Here is a 20,903-nt window from a genome sequence, read left to right on the forward strand (position 1 = left end):
TGTAAGTATCAGATATTGACATTTCTTAGTGAGGTCTGGTAAAATGCTGCCCCACAAAAGTTGTTATTCAGTGAAACAAAGTGGTGTAACCTGGTGATGCTGAATTTGATCTGGATACAGCAGGTCAGCCTACTATGATGCACCATAAAAAGCTCCTAATTTGACTGAAGGCTTGAAAAGTTTTTTACAATGTTCATTTGACACTTTCACTTCTCTGGCTGTGTTGAAAGATACTGATCTCTTTAACCAACTGTCATCCGTGAAATATATATATATAAATTCTGTTTTATTTTTTCTTTGTAGGTGTTTAACTTATTTCCTGTTCAGTAGAAGCTTTCTAACAGTTGCTGATTAGTTTTTTTATCATTTCGTTTTGCACCTGATTTCCACCCCAGAGTCCTGTGTGAAAAGTAGCTTAATAATTGCAATATTTGCTGATACCTTCAGTGTGGCCTAATATAAATGTAAGTAGCATGAATCTTCTTTATGACCTCTATCTACACCTTTGGGGGTTATCACATATTTCTGTTCATTCATGGACCCTTTGCTGCACATCAGATTCTTCATTAAATTTACTGTTCATTTTCAAAATTCAGTTCTTCTAGTTTCTGCCCTATATTTGAACAAATAATTTTGAACATTTTTCATAAAAAAGGAATAGTAATGTTTTATTTCCTTGAAAGTTTTACTCCCATCTTTTTGTGGTACCAAAGACAATAGGAAATCAGAGACTGGTCATGGCTTTTACCTGCCTCATTTGGTTTATAGATATTCCTATTTTATAGGCTGAACATGAGAAATGTGAATTTTATAAAAATTGCTTCATCAGGGTTTCACAATGTTGGATAGAAATTTAATATATGCTAACTTGCCTGTCCTTGTTTTTCACAAGGAAGAGTGATTTCCCAGTTTATTCATATGTGTGCTAAACCCATCAGCTGGTCTTCTATGTATACTTAGTATTGATTGGTATCATTAGATGGATGATTAGAGAATTTTTGGTCAATTCTTAACTTTCACTGAATTAATCTTCCAGCTAGCTTACTCCATGGAGTGGATTGTTCATGTTGCAGCCTGTCTACCTAATGTCTCATTAACCTGAGATTTTGTATTACCACTCTTTTGGGACTTCACCTATATCCTTTGGATATGCATACTTCTTCATCTACCAAGTTTGTCTTCTCTAAGAGGAGAATAATGGCTTCTCAGTTACATGGATTGAGCTTATTTAAGATATTAGTAATAGGAAGTTGCTGCTTAATGTGTAATCTATTTTTAGATGTGTTGTCTGTCAAAATTTCTACTATTATTAACTACCTTCAAGTAGAGCTTCACAATTTAATTGGTTGCATATGAGCAACAATCACGTTGATTAGTGTCTTGTAAGGTAATCAAAAAATAATTGTGAAAATAATAAAAATTAATGTTTTCAGTTATTGCTGTTTTTTATATTTTTAACAATTCAAGTAATTAAAATTCATGTTTATTTTTAGATGTAGCTATGTAATAGATTGTCCCTGTTCTTTACCAAGTTTTAGCCTCATAAGTTGTTTTTATACTTCAGGTTTGTTCAGTTTTCATGATTCAGGACCTTGTGAATCAGTAGTTCTGTTTCCATTGCCACTAAAACTATCTCATCATGTCTTAGTTATGGAAAAACTACCCGCTGCTTCCACTAAATTAAAACTCATGATTAGAGAGAAATGTCAGGAATTCTTGTCCTTTTTACACCACTAGTGTTTTTAGTATTCACACTCAGTCCCACAACCTTTGTTTCACACTCAGTCCCACAACCTTTGTTTCACACTCAGTCTCACAACCTTTGTTTATTGCGATTTCTCTGTTTTTATTGCTAAGTTCAGCTGGTATTTATTTTAATGGTTCTTCTTATGCTTAATGTATTCTTGAAAGCTGTGCATCACCTGTGGATGCTTTACTGTTTTTCAGTTCACAGTACAGCCTCAATCAATGTGATCATGTTTTATTGTGTGCCTGCATTCTTGTTCAACGTGTATGTTAGGTTCTGGTCAGTTTGTCAAGTTCTTGTTGCCACATATTAATCATGGTGTCATCTATCTTGGGAAGCTCCTGTTCCATTATTGTTCTGGTAAGGCTTTTGTAATGATGCTTGTTACTTACAACTTCCTGTGAGTGGTTATTTATCAGTGAATATAGCTTCTTTTCAAACATAGCTCAAATGTTGTCACATATTTACAGATGTTTCTCGCTGGTTGTATACCAGTCTCATTTATCTTATTTTGTGCAATTGGCACCTGCAGTATTGGTTTCTTGCCCTTAACTTCTTGAAATATGAACTGGAAATGACTCCTGTTTTGAGAGGGGAGGCAACTATAAAAAAACATGGAATCTATTATACTGGATGAAGTATTGTATGTGACCAACCAAAATATTTGTTTTGATGCTTTGTAGCTAATAAAAGTATATTATATTGGATGGCTGTGCATAGTGCAAACATCTTTTAATTTCATGCATTAGTTTGTATATTAAGTACTTGGATTTTAGAGAAAAAATATCCATATCTAACTTACAGCAGGAAATTATACATAAAAACATGTCTGTTATGGATGACTCTGAAAAAGCACTAATCAAAGAAGTACAGTTTTTGTAATTAACACTTGACATGGGTTTGGTCAGTTAACAACCACATGACCACTTTGTACTCATTTAAATTTGATAGAATTTTGATACTGCTTTTAATATAGTATGTACATCATCACAACATTTGGGAGGGCTTCAGTAAACATTGTCTTTCACATACAACAAAATCAGAGTTTTTAGTAAAGTATTTTTAATAAACTTAAAAAAAAATTGTCCATGAATATGTTGAGTCTTTTTACAAGTTCGAGTGTAAAGTGACTTTCATGCTAAGATTAAAAATACTTTTCTTCCTCCCAAAAACCTCAAATTTCATTTGCATGATAACTAAGACCTCCTAAATACATTTAAAATGTTCATTTTCAGTAAAATTTTATCTTTTATTTTCTCTACTCTAACCCTATACAGTGTTTATTGATCTTGTAATCATGAAAAAATCAAAATCTTATTTACCCTTTCTTTCTTTTGAAAATGACTTCAGATTGTAACATGAACCTACATAAGTAGCTTAAAACTCATAACATCTAGAGTTGTGTTTGCTTTTCTCAGTTGGCCATAATTTTTCAAAATAGATGGTCTGCCATTGTTCCTTTTGGTCTTTGTATCCACGTACAGCTGACTGAATTGGGTCTGTTCTTGGATGATGTTGCTGTCTCCACTGGTCAGCCCATTTTACCATAGCTTGTTACCATCCCCAAGTGTGACCTTTTTTGAGTCATCTGAAGAAGGGGGATATTCCCAGTTCAAAGTACTATCTTCTATTTGCCAAATATCTTTCAAACTATCCTTCTATTCCAATTTATATGGATGGTTCAAATTCAGATGACTCTGTGGCTTGGTGGTTGCACAGAGGATGCACTCTACAGTTTTTGTATCCACTGTCAAATTGTTTGCCATTTCTCTTTCCCTGGATCACATAGAAGCTATGCAGTACATGATCTATGCTATTTATACTGACTGTCTTAGCTCTCTACTGGCCATGGAATTACTTTTTGTTAGTTCTCACCTTTTTCTTGTTGATATTCAAAAAGTGACTGGCCCATTTCTGTTTATTATCTACTTCTATCCAATTTTTCTGGATACCAGGCCCTGTCTGTTCCATACATGGATTGTGGCTCTGTATTCAAGGTTTGGCTCTGCATCAGTTGGCAGTAGACTTGGAGTGATAATAACCTTCTGTTGGACTTTGGCCATCTTTTTTCCATAAGGATTGGAACTAGTCCATGCATTGGTCACAGTTTCATTGTTTTCTGTTATGTGGAACTTGTGCACCAGTGTGTGGTCTGTGTGACACTCAAGTCAGGACAGTCCATTTTTTTATTGTCATGTCATTGTTATGACTGTGAGAGATGGCACCATTTTAGACATGTGTTTACCATGAGTTTACCACTGACATTGGACAGTGTCATTGGCAATGGTGATACTGTCGACCTTACAGATGTTTTTAATTCTGTTTAAGTTTTTATCCAATAGTAGGCCACAATTTTTGCTTTAACTTAATTTCTCTTTACTCATTATAATACTTTTACTGTTATTTTTTTACTGGCTGTTTGGTTTGGTGCAGATGGTAGAGTTGTCAAACAACAACAACAGATCTCACCTTGTGTGCTGTATTGTCCCACAGAAAACTTACTCAAAGTTTGAATTGAATAGGAGAATATGAGAGTATTGAGCACATTCACTGTTGGAGGGTGGGTAAAAGATGATGTGCTCTCAGATGTAGAGTGGTTGAGGTACAATGGACCACATTTGGCTAGTTAACTGCATCCAAAACATCATTTACTGTGTACCAACATCCACATTAGGATAAGAGGAAGGCACCCAATTGGAAGGGTGAACTGTATTTGGGCATCTAAACTTTGAAAAAAACAAACAAGGATTTTGTAATTTTCACTAAACTGGCAATACACCACTGCTGTAGTTTGAACTTAATGGTTACAGCCATCCATGGTGATTTCAACAGAGGGAGTCTTGAAGGCTTGTGGCATTTATTAAAAAAGGTTTAAAAATAGAGAGCAGCATGAAACAACAAAAACTTGTTGCAAAAAGTGAGAAGTACTTATTAGAAATACATTTTAATTTAAGAAAATTATAACTTTTGGGTAAGAGAAACATTAACTTGCATTTTAAAAGTTTAAATGATGCAGAGAGTTATGGTTACATCCAGTTACTATATTGCTTTTGACATATGAATTAAGTAGAGGTAAATTTGATTTAGGTTCATTTTATAAAAAAAACAGACTTTATGGGATGTCATTTTTCTTCTATTATCTTATTGTTGCAGGGGTTTTCTTTCAGAATGTTTTTGTAAGAGAAGGGGACAGTCAGGATTTTCTTTTGTGATTGATTTGGCATAGGAGTTTCCAGTATTAAAATTGTGGTATCTATAAATATGATGTTATTGTATTTCCCAAGATGTTTTTACAAATATATCTAAAATGGTTCAGTTTTAAGAATTCCTAGCTTTTACACAATGGAAATTATCAACTAAAAATAAAATCCTGTAACTTGCAAAAATTTGGGGAAGGATAAGCTATGGAAAGACAATCCCTGTACTGTTTTCTTATTGACATTAATTTGGGGAAGGATAAGCTATGGAAAGACAATCCCTGTACTGTTTTCTTATTGACATTAATTTGGGGAAGGATAAGCTATGGAAAGACAGTCCCTGTACTGTTTTCTTATTGACATTAATTTAATTTTTGTTCTTAACTTCATTGTTTAGACTTCACTCACTTGTCCGACTCTGCAAAACATTAAAATACACTAACAGTCTACCAGAATCTCATCAGACAGTGTTGAAAAATTACAAACAACACCTTGAAAAAGTTCGAGTGTCCATAGAGCACAACTTTGAAATCTTCAAACTCATCATTCAAGATGTTGCCCATATGTTTGAAAATGCAGACCATTCTAATGACATGGTAAGGAACTGTTTTTTAATGACATTATAAGAAACTGTGTTTTTTATGATATTGTAATGAACTGTTTTTATGATATTGTAATGAACTGTTTTTATGATATTGTAATGAACTGTTTATGATATTGTAATGAACTGTTTTTGACGACATAGTCAGGACTTTTTTTTTTTTCCAGAAATTTCATGAATGATATGTTTTATAATGTTTAAGATATTCATTGTACAGTTAATATTGATTTTTTGAACTGGATAATACAATGTAGCTACTCTTAAAACATTTTTGTTACAACATCCTACTGTTTTAAAGACATTTTCATTCTGTTTTGTCTTAAGTATATTATTTAAAGGAAAGTACCTTATACAAAGTATTCTCAGTATGGACCTTTACATGCCATGTGACATGTATAACCAAATTTATGGGTTAAATTTGTTATCATTCTGGAATTTCTCAAAAAAAAACAACCGATTCTGGGATTTTTGCTTTTTTATTTTTGAAAACACAGGGCTCGTGTTGCAATAAGAAAAACATTGACTTACCATTTTTCTACAACTTTAAACTTTCACAGGACTCCCTTTCCTCTGTTCAGAGAATAATTCTCAGATCTTAAAGAATTAGGCAGCAATTTTCTTTTTATGTATTTTTATCTGTATGAGAAGAGCCATTACAAATTCATCCAAGCTAGTTGTTAACTTTCTCCCAGGAACAATGCTGGTAAACTGAGTGAAATTGGCATTTAACCATTCAGAACATAACATTATACAAAATGTCACATGGCAGATAAAACATTCACTTTCTAATAGGTAATATATAAATAAACATAAGAAAGAGCTGTTAATTGTGAAAGAGATAATGTGATAGATGGATGTGGCAACAATGATCCAATTTCCTTTTGATATTTCTGTAACCAAACAAACTTGAAAGATATAAAAATTATGGTTTGTCTGAACAATGACAATTTTATAGTGATTAGTTTATGTTTAGTTTTTAACTCTTTCAAAGAAAAAATAGAGAAGACAAGACGTCTCAAGAAAAATCGTGTGTGTTATACTGGGAGATATTTTTGTACAATTAAGAACTTAAAACTTGTATACTGTTAAAATATGGATTGTTAGTTAACATTTTATATTATTCTAATTCATATTCTTCCGTGTGGATTCCTGTATGTGGTGAGGGGACCTCTCAGGGAAGGTTCTGTTCTTTCTGGTTACCTCTGGGATCTAAACATCCACCCACGTGTTTGCCGTGCGTGGTGACCCATGAAAGGGAGGAGAGAATCCTGGTGGTTGAAGGGTCCAACCCTAACACACCACTTTGGCCTTGAACTCCTGTAGACGGGCAGCCTTTGGGTGGCCCCCTAAGGTCAATCAGCGGGTCCACTTGGCCTAGAGTCAACCAAGTACCAGTGTTGGAAGTTCTCAACAGGTGTTGTGGACATTGTGTCTGATGATGGTGTTTGGGTATAGTGCTCACGAAACCCTGGCATTGCTGCATGACATTGTAGTGCATATCCTCGTAGGGCTCCATGGTGGGTGGAGTCAGTGGGCACCAAAATTTTCTTTTCTCCTATGGATCCTCCTACAAATATTTTAAATAAAATAGTGAAAAAACAGACAATAGGTAAATGACCACATCTTGAAGACTCTGATTAGCAATCTTCAGTGTCTGTACCACCAGTTGTACCTCATTTTCTCATCCTATATTCTCTTTCAGAAAAACCTTTAGGGCAAATGTCCCCCTTTTTTATCCAGAAGGAACTGGAGGGACTTGCTGGCTCTTCAAAGTCACTAAAGAAGCTTTGATTTGGAGACATTGGTTGAAACAGCCACATCCCAACAGAGTTAACTCGTCTTGAATTCAAAGGCTATTGGGGATGTACCTATTGAGGTTACCCCTGATGCTACCTTGAATTCATCACGAGGAGTTATTGTTGAGAGGGATTTGAAGGATGTCCCCAAGTCAGAGATTCTTGCTGGTTTTTTCCACTCAAGGAGTTTCTGCAGTGAGGCGCATCTCCACTCGCAAAGATGGAGTTACACTGCCAACAGATATCCTCATTTTGACATTAACATCACCACGTGACCTGCCACCATCAAGGCAGGTTATCTAACTTGCAAGGTACGGTCATACATTCCAAACCCTCTCTGATGTTTCCAATGTTAGAGGTTTGGCCACTCAAAGACGTCATGTCGTGGTTCCCTGACATCTGCTTGTTGTGGTGGGAAGGACCACGATACCTATGAGTGTGACATGGACCCACATTGTGTCAACTGCAATGGTTCTCACCCTTCCTACTTTTATTCTTGCCCTAAATGGTTGGAGGAAAAAGAGGTACAGCATTTGAAAACAACTTATAACATTACTTATCCTGAGGGTCGGAAATTGCTGTCTACCACTTCATCTCGGACATATGCTGCTCAAGTAACAAAGTCGAGCAAGCCACTCCTTATCAGTGAACTTGGTAGCAAAAGGAGATTCTTCTTGTTTCGGAAATTCCTGAAGAGCTGTTCGGAGCTCAATGACTCGACGTACAACCTTGCCTCGTGACAACCAGCGAACATCGGTGTGGTAGAGCAGAACTTGATACTGCTCTCCCATTTCCTTGCACAGCTCCCTGAATATGCGCGAATTCACATCCCTGGACTTGATGAAATTGACAATTTTCAACACATCTTCAAACACTAATTTCAGATTACCAGGCAGGCTTTTTGATCCAAGAGAGTACCGATGAATGATGCAATGATCTACAGAAATTTCTGGATTCACAGCTTTTATGAGGCCCTGTAATCCACGATTACGACCCATCATCGTTATAATTACAACTAATATAATCCATGTGACAATGTGCATGTTACAGCAAGAATCCAAGCAGAAGTGATCCAAATGTGCAGTTGTAGATTTCCTCTTCTTCAAAACATTATAAGATTGTTTTAGTGAATTCATTAAAATGTTATGTGATCCACACTGTGAAATAAAACATTATTCTACAGATATAAGGTTATAAGATATATTTGTTACTGACACCTGCCCAGTGATGTTTTCTTAATCGTGCATTAGTAGTCATAAGCAGAAAATATTAACTTTCATTTGATACCTGACAGGACCAGTATCTTTATGCACCAAAAGAAGAGTATTCACAAGTACTAAAGTTTTGGGTTTTGTGTGAAAACCATCACAAGTTTTGATCCTGTGTGCTAACTTAATCAGAATTTAGCTTAAAATAAGTAGAGTAGTTGCCAGATATCACCTAAACAATGATGTTCTGGAAAAATATGTTCCCTTTAATTAGTATTAAAAACTGCTTATTTTTATCAATCAAAGGCTTTATCTTGTAATCTGTCATAGTTACAAATTTTACTCACAGGTGGTTCTGAATCACCAATTAACCAATCATACTGATGTATTAATTGAACATAGCAGCCTGTGTTGCATGCATATTATTGTGAAAGAATAACTTTACAAGGCTTTCACCTACAAGTTTCAGGAAAATACATGAATGAGTTATACATCAGTCTACTGTAGACAACAGATAGAAAGAGAATCCTGTGTAATTTTCTGCACCAGTTTGACAATGCCCTGATGATGTGTTCCCACAAGCCTGCAAATTCAAACTTCATAAAAGTGATTTTGGTTTTAATAACAGATTTTTCATAATTTAGCTATGTTGATTTTAAAAATAACTTTTTTCATTCACATAAGGATTTTTTATGACTCTAGAAGAACAAAACATAGTTATTATTTCATTTAGCACAATGAACATTTTTATTGTTATATTTGGGTTGTAGAACAACTAAGATGCATATGTCACAATTGGTCTAGAGAAATCTACAGTCAGTGGTTATCAACATTTTGAGCATAAGTAAATGTCACTTGACTTCAGTGAAAATAATTCACTTGTGTAAAACTATATATGACATTTTGTGGAATATCTGGACATGATGGAGAGAAATGGATATAATTTTCAGATTTGGAAAAGAGGAATCACTGTAGAATATGTAAAAACTTCAAGACAGTAAGACCATCACAAGCCGATCTTATTCATCCTGTGTTGCATGTTTGGAAAATCTTGGAAAAGTTGGTTTCCAATATATCTTACTTCCTCCTACAAAAATTTTCCTTAACTTACACTGCTCTATATTGGTGCAAATGTTTGCTTGCTACTAACCTTGACACTGCCACTTATTTTTGAATATTTACATGCAAGTAACTGTGCATCAGTGCTTCACCAATAGAAGTGCAACACTATCTCTGTTCTAATTAGTATCCTCTTTAATCTTGTACATGTTAATCACTTCTCAATTTGCAGTCTTACTGACTAGATGTGTTTTTCATTAGTGATTTAATCTACCTGTCCACACGTTTTTACTCTTGTAAGATTTTCCACTTCAGTTATCACTCTGTTTCATGAATAGTTACATTTTATTTATCTTTTCTCCTTTTTGATTCTGTGAATTATGCAGCTTCAGATGGTCATGACTACCACTGCTGTAATTACTACAGCAGATTTACTGACCACATCCACTGGGTCAGTATTATTATTCCATGAAGTAATAGTTCTGGTCCACTGAGAACTGACCAGTTATATACAACATTCCAAACAAACTGTTATTATCCCATGAAGGTAACAGCTTTGGTTCACTGAGAACTGATCAATCTCATACAAAATTCTGAACAAACTGTTATTGTCCCATGATGTAACAACTCTGGTCCACTGAGAACTGACCAATTTCATACAACATACTAAACAAACTGATGATTTTTCTATCATACCAGCTCAAGATGTGACTGAAAGGGAAGATGAGGACTTGAACAGCTTTTTATCCCTCTCCTGAATATACTTCTCAGTTGCATATCATTTAGGGATACTTGACTAGGCTTCCTTTGACCTTTGTGGATTTGATTAATTAGGTGTGTTCTGTCCTTTGTCCTGTTTTCCTGCCCTTCTTGTATCAGACCTTAGGGTTATTATTTAGTTTTCCTTCTTCCCTGGATATTGGGGTTTATTTGAGTCATTTTGGTGAACAAATGCTAATGAGGATCAGTAAGTATGAACCCCAATATACTGTGGATGATCATATTTTTACTTATCGTTGGTCTGTTTGGACTCGCAACATTTGGAGTCTCTTATTCATTTGTAGGGATCAGAACACAATTTTTTGGCTATTTTTCCCAACCATTTCCATATTCATCTTACTCTTGTCACCATTCTTTCTTCTTTATCTTACCTGCAACTTTTGACCAAGACTGTTCATCATTCTTCTGAGGGGTTTTCTGGTGGTGCTCAGTCTTTTTTGCTACTATGGTATACCTTTTCTCTTTGGCCCTGGCTTTCCAGATGTGACTACTGCTGTTGGAATATTCTTGATTAAGGCATTTTATCTGAGTTTGATTATCTTCCACTTCATTACATGACTTGTCCATGGCACCTTTTTTACATTTGGAGGTGTTTAGGGGTCATCACAACTTGTTAGAGACTGGAGTTTTATCAGCCTATCTACATAACTCTCTTTTCTCACTGGCTTCTCATTTATCCTGTCAACCTGTTCCTGTCTTGTACCCCTTCCACTATCTTGCCACTTTCAACTTTTTTTGTGGGATCTAATATTCATAGTAAATATGCTATTCAGTGTCAGTCTTTGAACATCCAGCATGGATGACTGTGTACTCAGGCCAGTGCCATGGGGACTGCACTCTTGCACTGACCATGTTTGGAAGTCCTTTTCAGTCAGTTCATTTGTTCTGAAAGTTGGTTTTAAAGCTCTGGTCCTCCATTTCTGTTTGTTTGCCTTGTCACATCATCCTGTTTCTTTCCAGCATCTGTCAGAGGCATTTTGGAACTTATTTCACAAGAGTGCCATCAAATGAGATGTATGTCACACAGGATATTATTCTTGTATGTTTGTCATCTCCAAAAAAAGAAAGGAAATTGGCACCCTGTCATTTGTGTATCATACAAGAGGGCACTCAGTTGAGATTCCTTTGTCTTTTAATGTGGAACCTTTTGTATTGGGCTCACAGCCATCATATCACTTTGTCACTGTTTCATATTCTGCATCTGGTTGTAGATTAGTTATTCCAACAAGTTTTTTCTGACAAAGTGGATGTTGGATCCTCACAATTTTTTAGAAATTATGTACTCATTGAGGTTTTTCCACTCAGTACACAACTTCCCTATTTTATGTCTCTTTTTTTTTTTCATCTGTTGGCAGGAGCAGTCAGTGCTCTCAGTTAATACCTCTTTGCATATCCTCCTATGTATCTTCTCCCATGTGTCCTTGCTATACTTCAGACCATATTGTGTTATGTTCTTCATGGTATTGTATTGACCAGTTCAAACATAATGTCCACTGTTGCACTGACTTTTGGTGTCTCTCTTCTTTCATGAGTTATTCATCCATATTCAGATTCCATCTTCCTCTGTCCAGTCCCTTGCCAGAAGGACTAGACTTTCCCAGCATGTAGCTTCCTTAGTTTCTCATTTTATTCACTATTCCTTCTTGGCTGTTTACCAGCATAAGTGATATATATACTGCTGTTTGTATCACCACAGTTATTGTATTTTTCATCCTGCTGTTCCTCACATAACATTTTTTATGGAAGCTTCTTGGTTTCCTCTGTTGTGGGCTGTAAGGTGGCATTGTCTGTTGCTTTTTGGTTTACTCAGTATGCTTCTGTGTTCCACCTTCCTTTTCTCTCTGCTTCCTTCCATGATTGGAACCTCAGTGTTGACATTCATGCCCTTATTTATTCTTAGTTTGAACCTCTTTCTTTGTGTTTATTATATCCCTTTTCCTTGAAGTACCTAATTCTGCTGATGTTAGCATGTGGTTTTTGTCATTTAAATGTGTCCACAATTGATGTTAACTGCATTTTGTTTTGTAGTTCCTCCATTCTTTATTCCTATTCATTCCTTTATTGTCGAATATTCAGCTTTTTTGAGAAGATAATTCGACTTCCACCCCAATTTTTCTTCTGTATCTCTTGTTCTGTAAACATTGTTCTCTGCTTATCAGTACCCATAACAGCCTTTCTCAGATACATATTTAGTTAGTTACTTATAACAAGAGTGTTGAAAGGTAATTATTTATTTTAAAAGCTATAGTTATGACAGTTTTTGCTACATAACTTCATACAAGTTGTATGTTGTGTATCTTGTTTAATTGTCATACTAGGCTTTTGTAATGTTATTAACTTTTTACTTGAAGTTTCAAAGATTTTCTTATGTGTAGTATTGTTGTTACCAGATAGTTCAGAATTTTTCTACCTTGTGTCATAAATATGTAAAGATACATGACATTGAGTGAAAGTAAAAGAAATTAAACTATGTGATAGTTAATTTAGTTATAATGGGCAATTCCTAAAGATAGACTGAGGGATATTAATTTGTCTTGTTAAATGAACTACTCAATGAGTTAAACCCTCCTGTTTGGACTTTGATGAAAAGGAAACAGCCATTTAAAGTTCTGCATACAACTGTGATAACCAACAGTGTAATAACATTTTGTACATATTTTCAACTTATTTTTAATACATTATTTTAAAATAAGTGGATTGTTTGCTTTCTGTTTATTGTTTAAATTTATCACCATTGAGTTACAGACACATACTGCAGAGATGCCAACCATTACGATTTGAGTTTAATCATTACAATTTTGGTGTATACATTACGACTATACGCGCTCATACAGACAAATATTACGACTTGTTACAACTCCCAAATTATTATATATTATATAGGCCTATACAATAAAGTGATAAATTGTTCCCCCAGGGCTTGAAAGGGGTGAATAGAAAATTTCTATTGAGATACAAATAAATTTTGATAATAAATAAAAGACATAGTCGAAATGGCTACTTGCAATAATCATGTTTGTGCTTGAAATAATAAAAAATATTTGTATCTCCGACGTCTACCAGTAGTTTGAGTGCAGTGCTTCTCCATACTGGGTACGTGAGGGAATCCATAGTTACGTCATCATTGCTTGTCAGCCAATCAGTGCTCGCATAGATGGGTATTTCTCATTTTCTGAGCGGCATAGAAACACCAATGCAATCGTTCACAAGATGGAAAAAAAAGGCCTCGTTCACCAGATTGTATTGTTTCTGGCAAATCTAAAAGGACTAAAACTGTGAAAGGGCTCTGTCTACAATCATTACGTTCAGTCATTTGAAATAGTTGGCATCTCTAGGTCTGGCAGAACATCGGTCAGATCTGATGATGTACACTATGAAATGTTGTGCCATCTATCTCCTGCTTCTCTTTGCTTCTGATTGTTTTCAACTGGATCTGGCAGGAGAATGTTTATCCTGATGCCTGGCACCAGACTACTTTCCTACCTTTCGCTAAGCCTGGGTTACGTGGCCATTTGCCTATTTTTATTAACAATTTTTTAATGGACATGCGATTCCAAATTTGTGTGGGTTCGACACTTTCTCATTCTTTTCTACAGGAAGTTGGAGTCCCTCAGGGCTGTGTTTTGAGTATCACACTTCTCAGAATAAAGATTAATGTCATCATTGACTGATTGTCTTGTTTCTGGCAAATCTAAAAGGACTAAAACTGTGAATCAAAAATTTAGGAAAGAGTATAGTGCAAAATATCCAGTCATTGCATCAAAAGTCAGTGACAGTCATGAGTTTTGTACAGTTTATCATATCAATTTTTCTGTGGTGTATGGCAGGATAAACGATTGTTTCAGACATACAAAATTGGCATTTCACCAACAAAAGAGGCTGAGGTGAAGACAAAAACGATGCAGATAAGGACATTTGTGAGTAAGAATTCAGAATATGAAAAAGAATTTCAAAAGAATTTTTAAAAAATTTATTTATTAAGTACCTAAAACACAGTCATAAATGAACAATCTATAGCAGTAATAAATAATAACAGTTATAATAATAAACAGTTTGGAGATATTGGTCAGGCCTAGTAGCCGCAAATGATAAAGGGCTCTGTCTAAAATCATTATGCTCAGTCATTTGAAATAGTTCGCATCTCTGATACTGTAATTAATTTGGCTTTATAGAAACCTGATATTGGCACTAAATGGCAGTGAAGGAAGGTGTGAATGACAGTGGAAGTAGGTCTATATACACACAACTGTAGTGGTGGCAGAAACAACATAGAGATTACACTCATGCTACATAACATATATCGGTTGATTTTGATAAAGAGAAGAGAATGACCTGGGCTCCAAGATGGTGATCTATAAGATTATATTAAACGACAACAATAGTTGATGATAGAAGAATGTATGCAGAGAAGAGAGGAAAAACAGAGGGAAAGACTGAAAATAGAGAACAGAAAAAGAAAATGAGAAGAGGATAGAATACAAATGGAGAGATCAAGAATACACAATGAGAATATGGAGAGAATAAGATAGGATAGGCTACAAATAGAGAGATCAAGAATACACAGTGAGAATATAGAGAGAATAAGATAGGATAGGCTGCAAATATAGAGATCAAGAACACACAGTGAGAAAGAAGGAGAGAGATGGAAGACCAAATATAGAGAAAATAGGAGCACAAATTAGAATTGGCAAACTTATCCAACAGAAGTATGAAAGAACCATGAGTGACAATAGGGTTAGGGCAAGCTGGCACTAGTTGAAGAAGAGAATGATGATGTTCATTAGTTTCTGGAGAGGTATGAAAGGTTTGTCAGAACTGGAACAAGAGTGAGTAGACAGTATATATTGTACCAGTTCTCACAGGAAGAGGCCTACAAATATATGTGGGCATGGTATCAGAAGAGGACATGGACTATGACAGTATATCTTTTACCAGCTCTCACTGGAAGAGATCTACAAATATATGTTGGCATGGTATCAGAAGATAACATGGACTATGGCAAGTTAAAAGTGGTCTTGCTGATATGCTGTGAACTTAAAGAGGAAGGGTTTTATCACATTATAACTAAGTGCAAGTCTGTCACCAGTTAAGAACAACAGAAATCTCAACAAGTAGTTGGAGCTACCTACAAAATGGTGCTGGCAAGAAACAAGAATAAAACGACTGTTACCATGGATCCTGCTGCAGAAGAAACAGGACAGAGACGACACATCAGATTCACCACAAGAAAGAAATGCTATTTTCATGATTAAACTATGCATTGATGATGGTCAACTCAAGTTAGCACATGAATCAACATGATCAGTAGCAATTAGAAAATGTAACAAACATCGAGAATTGCCAATAAATCACAACATGTCAGTAGGTGAAGTCTGTGTCAGGAACAAGAAAGTAAAGTTCTGTAAAACATTTGGTGCAGCAATGAGAACCAATCTAGTATCTGATGTGCAGATGATCAAGTTACATCTGTGTGTGCTGATTGATAGAACAGTGAGAAAGTTTCCCATAGCAGAAATAAAGGTAATTACTCTGTGCTAAATGTAAGATCTTGAAGGCATGAAATATGACTTTGTGATGGAGTTTAGAGGAACCAGACAGAAAGAAAACTTATGAGGCATCTGCAGTCACCACTAGAGCTAATAAAAAAGTGGTTAAGACATCAAGCATTTGCAAGTCTCAAAAGGTGACATCTCAAATGTAAGCCTGGAAACTGAATAAAGAAAGACCTTTCAGTGCAGATACTTCAGGACAGTATTAGGGAGAACATGGAGAACAAAACCAAAGGGAGAAGAACCAGAAAAGAATAGTGGATCATATCTATCAAAGTAGTTTTATTTGGTAACTTAAATACATCAGAGGTGACCTGAATCATTTCTGTGACAAGGAGACTAAGGATCCACAATTCTAGGTTGGATAGAAGGTCTTGGTTCTGCTATTTATGGAAACAACAAACTTACACTGCAGTGTAAATGGTCCATTTTTATGTGTAGGAAGTAATGAGCAGAATGAAATATAAAGTGAAAGTGACTGGGGAGACCAAGAATACTTCACCAATCTATTGAAAAGGTAAAAATGAGTAGCTACTTAGATGTAGCTATCATAGATGCAGAACCAGGAGACAGTGACTTTGTCACAGAAGATGAAGACCTACTAAACCTAAAACCATTATGTGGAGATTAAACATACAAGGACTTCAACATCAGTGAATAACTAACTAGTAAGCAGAAGAAAAAAATGCAAGATCTACAAATAGATCAGTCACGACAGTCCTAAAGCGACACAAGATCAAGATGAAAACAACAGATTCAGTTAAGCAGAACCAATCAGATGCTCTATATCGTGACACCAACAAGGGAACTGGAAATATTGGTGTACACCATATGAGTAGACTTTTTGTACAAACTGAAAAGTCTTTCTGTATAGTGTAAAAATATTGTAAATATTTTACATGAAGAAAGGGGTTTATTGTTGAGTATACAAGATTTTTTTAATTTAAGTGTTATTATTTAGTTTATTTAGTGATTTAATATTTAATGATTATTTAGTTTCATAACAAGAGTATTAAACATTAATTATTTTAAAAACAATAGTTATCACAAGTTTTGTTCCATAACATTGAATGAGTCATATTGTGTAGATTGTGTAAATATTGTATGAGTCATATTGTGTAAATATTGTATCAGTCATATTGTGTAAATATTGTATCAGTCATATTGTGTAAATATTTTGTAGATTGTGTAAATATTGTATGAGTCATATTGTGTAAATATTGTATGAGTCATATTGTGTAAATATTGTTACAGTCATATTGTGTAAATATTGTATCAGTCATATTGTGTAAATATTTTGTAATTTTAAATATTGTACTCATTATTGTGTAATATTTTGTTACTAATCATTTTCCTGGAAGCCTCTGATTTTTTCTCATTGTGTAATAGTTACTGGTAATATTGCTAACATCATTTTCCTGGAAGCTTCTAATTTTTCTCATTGTGTAATATTTTTGTTACTAATCATTTTCCTGGAAGCCTCTGATTTTTTCTCATTGTGTAATATTTTTGTTACCAATCATTTTCCTGGAAGCCTCTGATTTTTTCTCATTGTGTAATATTTTTGTTACAAATCATTTTCCTGGAAACTTCTGATTTTTTCTCATTGTGCAATATTTTTGTTACTAATCATTTTCCTGGAAGCCTCTGATTTTTTCTCATTGTGTAATATTTTTGTTACTAATCATTTTCCTGGAAGCCTCTGATTTTTTCTCATAGTGTAATATTTTTGTTACTAATCATTTTCCTGGAAGCCTCTGATTTTTTTCTCATTGTGTAATATTTTTGTTACTAATCATTTTCCTGGAAGCTTCTGATTTTTTCTCATTGTGTAATATTTTTGTTACTAATCATTTTCCTGGGAGCTTCTGATTTTTTTCTCATTGTGTAATATTTTTGTTACTAAAGGGCTAGATATTTCATGATTTTTCTGTCTTGTTATAAATATATCCATACACAGGAAGTTAATTAAGTGAAAGTAAAAGTGAAATTAGATTGCATGATTATCAGTTTAGACATAAAAGGTATTTATTAAAATGTGTTTCACAGCTTGTATTATAATAACAAAGAATGCTTTTTGTTGCAAGAGGGCATTCTAAAGTGGTATAACTTGTCTGTGTGGATATTAATGAAATGGAACAATTGTACAGGGTGTTCGGAAAGTCACTGTGCACTTATATATGTATATGATTACTAAACTGCACAGTGACTTTCCAAACACCCTGTATAAAGCTCTGAATACAGTTGTGATAAACGGTAGTGAAACAACATATTTTACGTATATTTTACTTGTTTTGAATATATTATTTTAAAACAAGTGAAATGTGTGCTACCTATTTATAGTTGAAATTTATTGCGAACAAGTCATTTACTGTAAAGAATCCATCCCAATAAAAACCTGACACAAGCACTTTTACTGTCTCTACACCATTTATTCTCTTTCTCTGGTTTGTACAACCTTTCTTATTATTTTCTCTCATCCTTTGGTTTCTCTTTGGTGCTGGAACCTCAGTTTAATTTTTAAAGTTCTCATATGCCCCCCATTTAAACCTACACCACTTATCCTGTCTTTCCTTTAACACTTGTGGAATACATCACTCTGGTATTTTTCTTGGATTCCTCCCACAGAAATAGGTTTCCACACCACCCTTTCCCTTTTCTTTTGTGCAGTCATTCTAAGCTTGATTGTCTCATTAATTCCATTCAGGTACTTAATTGTTGTATTGCACGTGCTGCTTTCTTTTGAGACATTTGACATCTTCTTTCCTTGCTGTGAGATTCCTCTTTTTTTGTGACTTGTCTCTTTTCACTTTGACCTGTTTGATTAAACAAATCATTCAAGTAATTTAAGCATCTTTGGGGGATGATGAATCTTATCCTTTACACATTACTTTTTATCAATTTCATCTTCTCATGACTTCTCTTCCTGTTAGGCATTGAGTTCCCATGGTTGTGATCTTGCAGATGAAATTATAGTTCATCATTGAAATGTTTGTGTCACATTATTTACACCAGAATGCAGTGTCCTTTGTGTGTGTTTTTTCTCCCTCATGTCCTCTGACCTTCACAGAAGTTTTGAGGATGTGAATTATTTTTTTCTCTACAGCTACCACCACTATAACTTCCCAGAAAATGAGTATGGGATAATATATAATTTTAAGCCAAATTACCCCTTTTTATTGCTTTCTATTGAGAAGGGGATGTTCATAAGAGTGATTTAGCTGTGTGTGTATATATAACTTCCAGACTGTAGTCTGGGGAATAAGAAATGATAGTATGAGATCAACTCCACATTTTTCACACACATCACTTTCTTCCTTCCATTGCTTGAGTGAGAACTCTTGTTTCTCCAATCCCAAACTACTCTGAATATAGTTTGGTTATTTTTACCATGCTGAGTAAGTAAGTTCTCAACATTAGAACCAGACTGGAATGTGAGAACTCTTGTTTCTCCAATCCCAAACTACTCTGAATATTACGACAGAGAGTTTGGTTATTTTTACCATGCTGAGTAAGTAAGTTCTCAACATTAGAACCAGACTGCTTCTGGTGGTTATGTCAGCCATTTGGTTTTAACATTTTCCTTGGGATGTTTCATCCATACTTGTTCCTCTTCTGATAATGTAATTATTTCTCACATATTGTGTGGTTGACTTTTATTCCTTATATACACGTGTATGCCAACTCTTAGTTGATGCTTGAGCACCACATGGTTCTTTTAACCATCTGCACCATCACCTTACTTGGGTGAGAAGTATTCCATGTGAAATGCAGTCTCTCATCAAATGATATCCTAATTGTTCATGCCTTGTGGGCTCCACGAGTTCTCTTTCACTGTTATCTCTGAGAGGAGCTCGTTTTATTTATTTATTTATACTGGTCACTTTCCATCTTCTCAGTGTGGGTATATCAGTCACCCTCCATCTTCTGAGTGTGGGTATACCAGTCACCTTCCATCTTCTGAGTGTGGGTACACCAGTCACCTTCCATCTTCTCGGTGTGGGTATACATGCCACCTTCCATCTTCTCAGTGTGGGTATACCAGTCACCCTCCATCTTCTCAGTGTGGGTACACCAGTCACCTTCCATCTTCTGAGTGTGGGTACACCAGTCACCCTCCATATTCTCAGTGTGAGTACACAGGTCACCCTCCATATTCTCAGTGTGGGTACACCAGTCACCCTCCATATTCTCAGCGTGAGTACACCAGTCACCCTCCATATTCTCAGTGTGGGTACATCGGTCACCCTCCGTATTCTCAGTGTGGGTACATCGGTCACCCTCCATATTCTCAGCGTGGGTACACCGGTCACCCTCCATATTCTCAGCGTGGGTACACCGGTCACTATCCATATTCTCAGTGTGTGTACACCGGTCACTTTCCATATTCTCAGCGTGGGTACACCAGTCACCTTCCATCTTCTCAGTGTGGGAACACCAGTAACCTTCCATCTTCTCAGTGTGGGTACACCGGTCACCTTCCATCTTCTCAGTGTGGGTACACTGGTCACCCTCCATATTCTCAGTGTAGGTACACTGGTCACCCTCCATATTCTCAGTGTGGGTACACTGGTCACCCTCCATATTCTCAGTGTGTGGTACACTGGTCATCCTCCATATTCTCAGTATGAAATTCTTAGTTCTGAAGTTAACATTTTTATTACCTGAAAATGTATTTCAATTAGCTACTCACCTCTCCATAATACCACTTCTAGTATATGTTTTATCTCAAGATTGAATGTTGTACATGGTGAACACTTATCAATGACAGTTATAGACTGATGTAGAGTATTTTAATAAGGGGTGTGAATTTGTTCAAGGCATAGTACATGCACAAAGTAAGTTTGATGATGAGGTCTTTATTTTAAATAAATTTTCAGGTGTGATAAATGTTAGTATTTCTATTTCCATTGTCATTTCAGGAAACACTTGTATATATATTGTTTCTGTAATGCATATACATAAC

General features: G+C 35.2%; 1 protein-coding gene across 3 annotated transcripts in view; it reads left to right on the forward strand.

Annotated features, from left to right (window-relative positions):
• The window catches only part of LOC143249947 (carnosine N-methyltransferase-like), a 71,557-nt gene that overhangs the window by 15,828 nt on the left and 34,826 nt on the right, over positions 1 to 20,903 (forward strand). For all 3 annotated transcript variants that reach the window (XM_076500572.1, XM_076500574.1, XM_076500573.1), the window contains exon 2: positions 5,342 to 5,540. In XM_076500572.1, coding sequence (XP_076356687.1) covers positions 5,342 to 5,540 — 199 coding nt within the window. The remainder of the gene's footprint in view (positions 1 to 5,341; positions 5,541 to 20,903) is intronic.

The sequence above is a fragment of the Tachypleus tridentatus genome, chromosome 4 (genome assembly GCF_004210375.1).
Source record: "Tachypleus tridentatus isolate NWPU-2018 chromosome 4, ASM421037v1, whole genome shotgun sequence".
Taxonomy (NCBI): domain Eukaryota; kingdom Metazoa; phylum Arthropoda; class Merostomata; order Xiphosura; family Limulidae; genus Tachypleus; species Tachypleus tridentatus.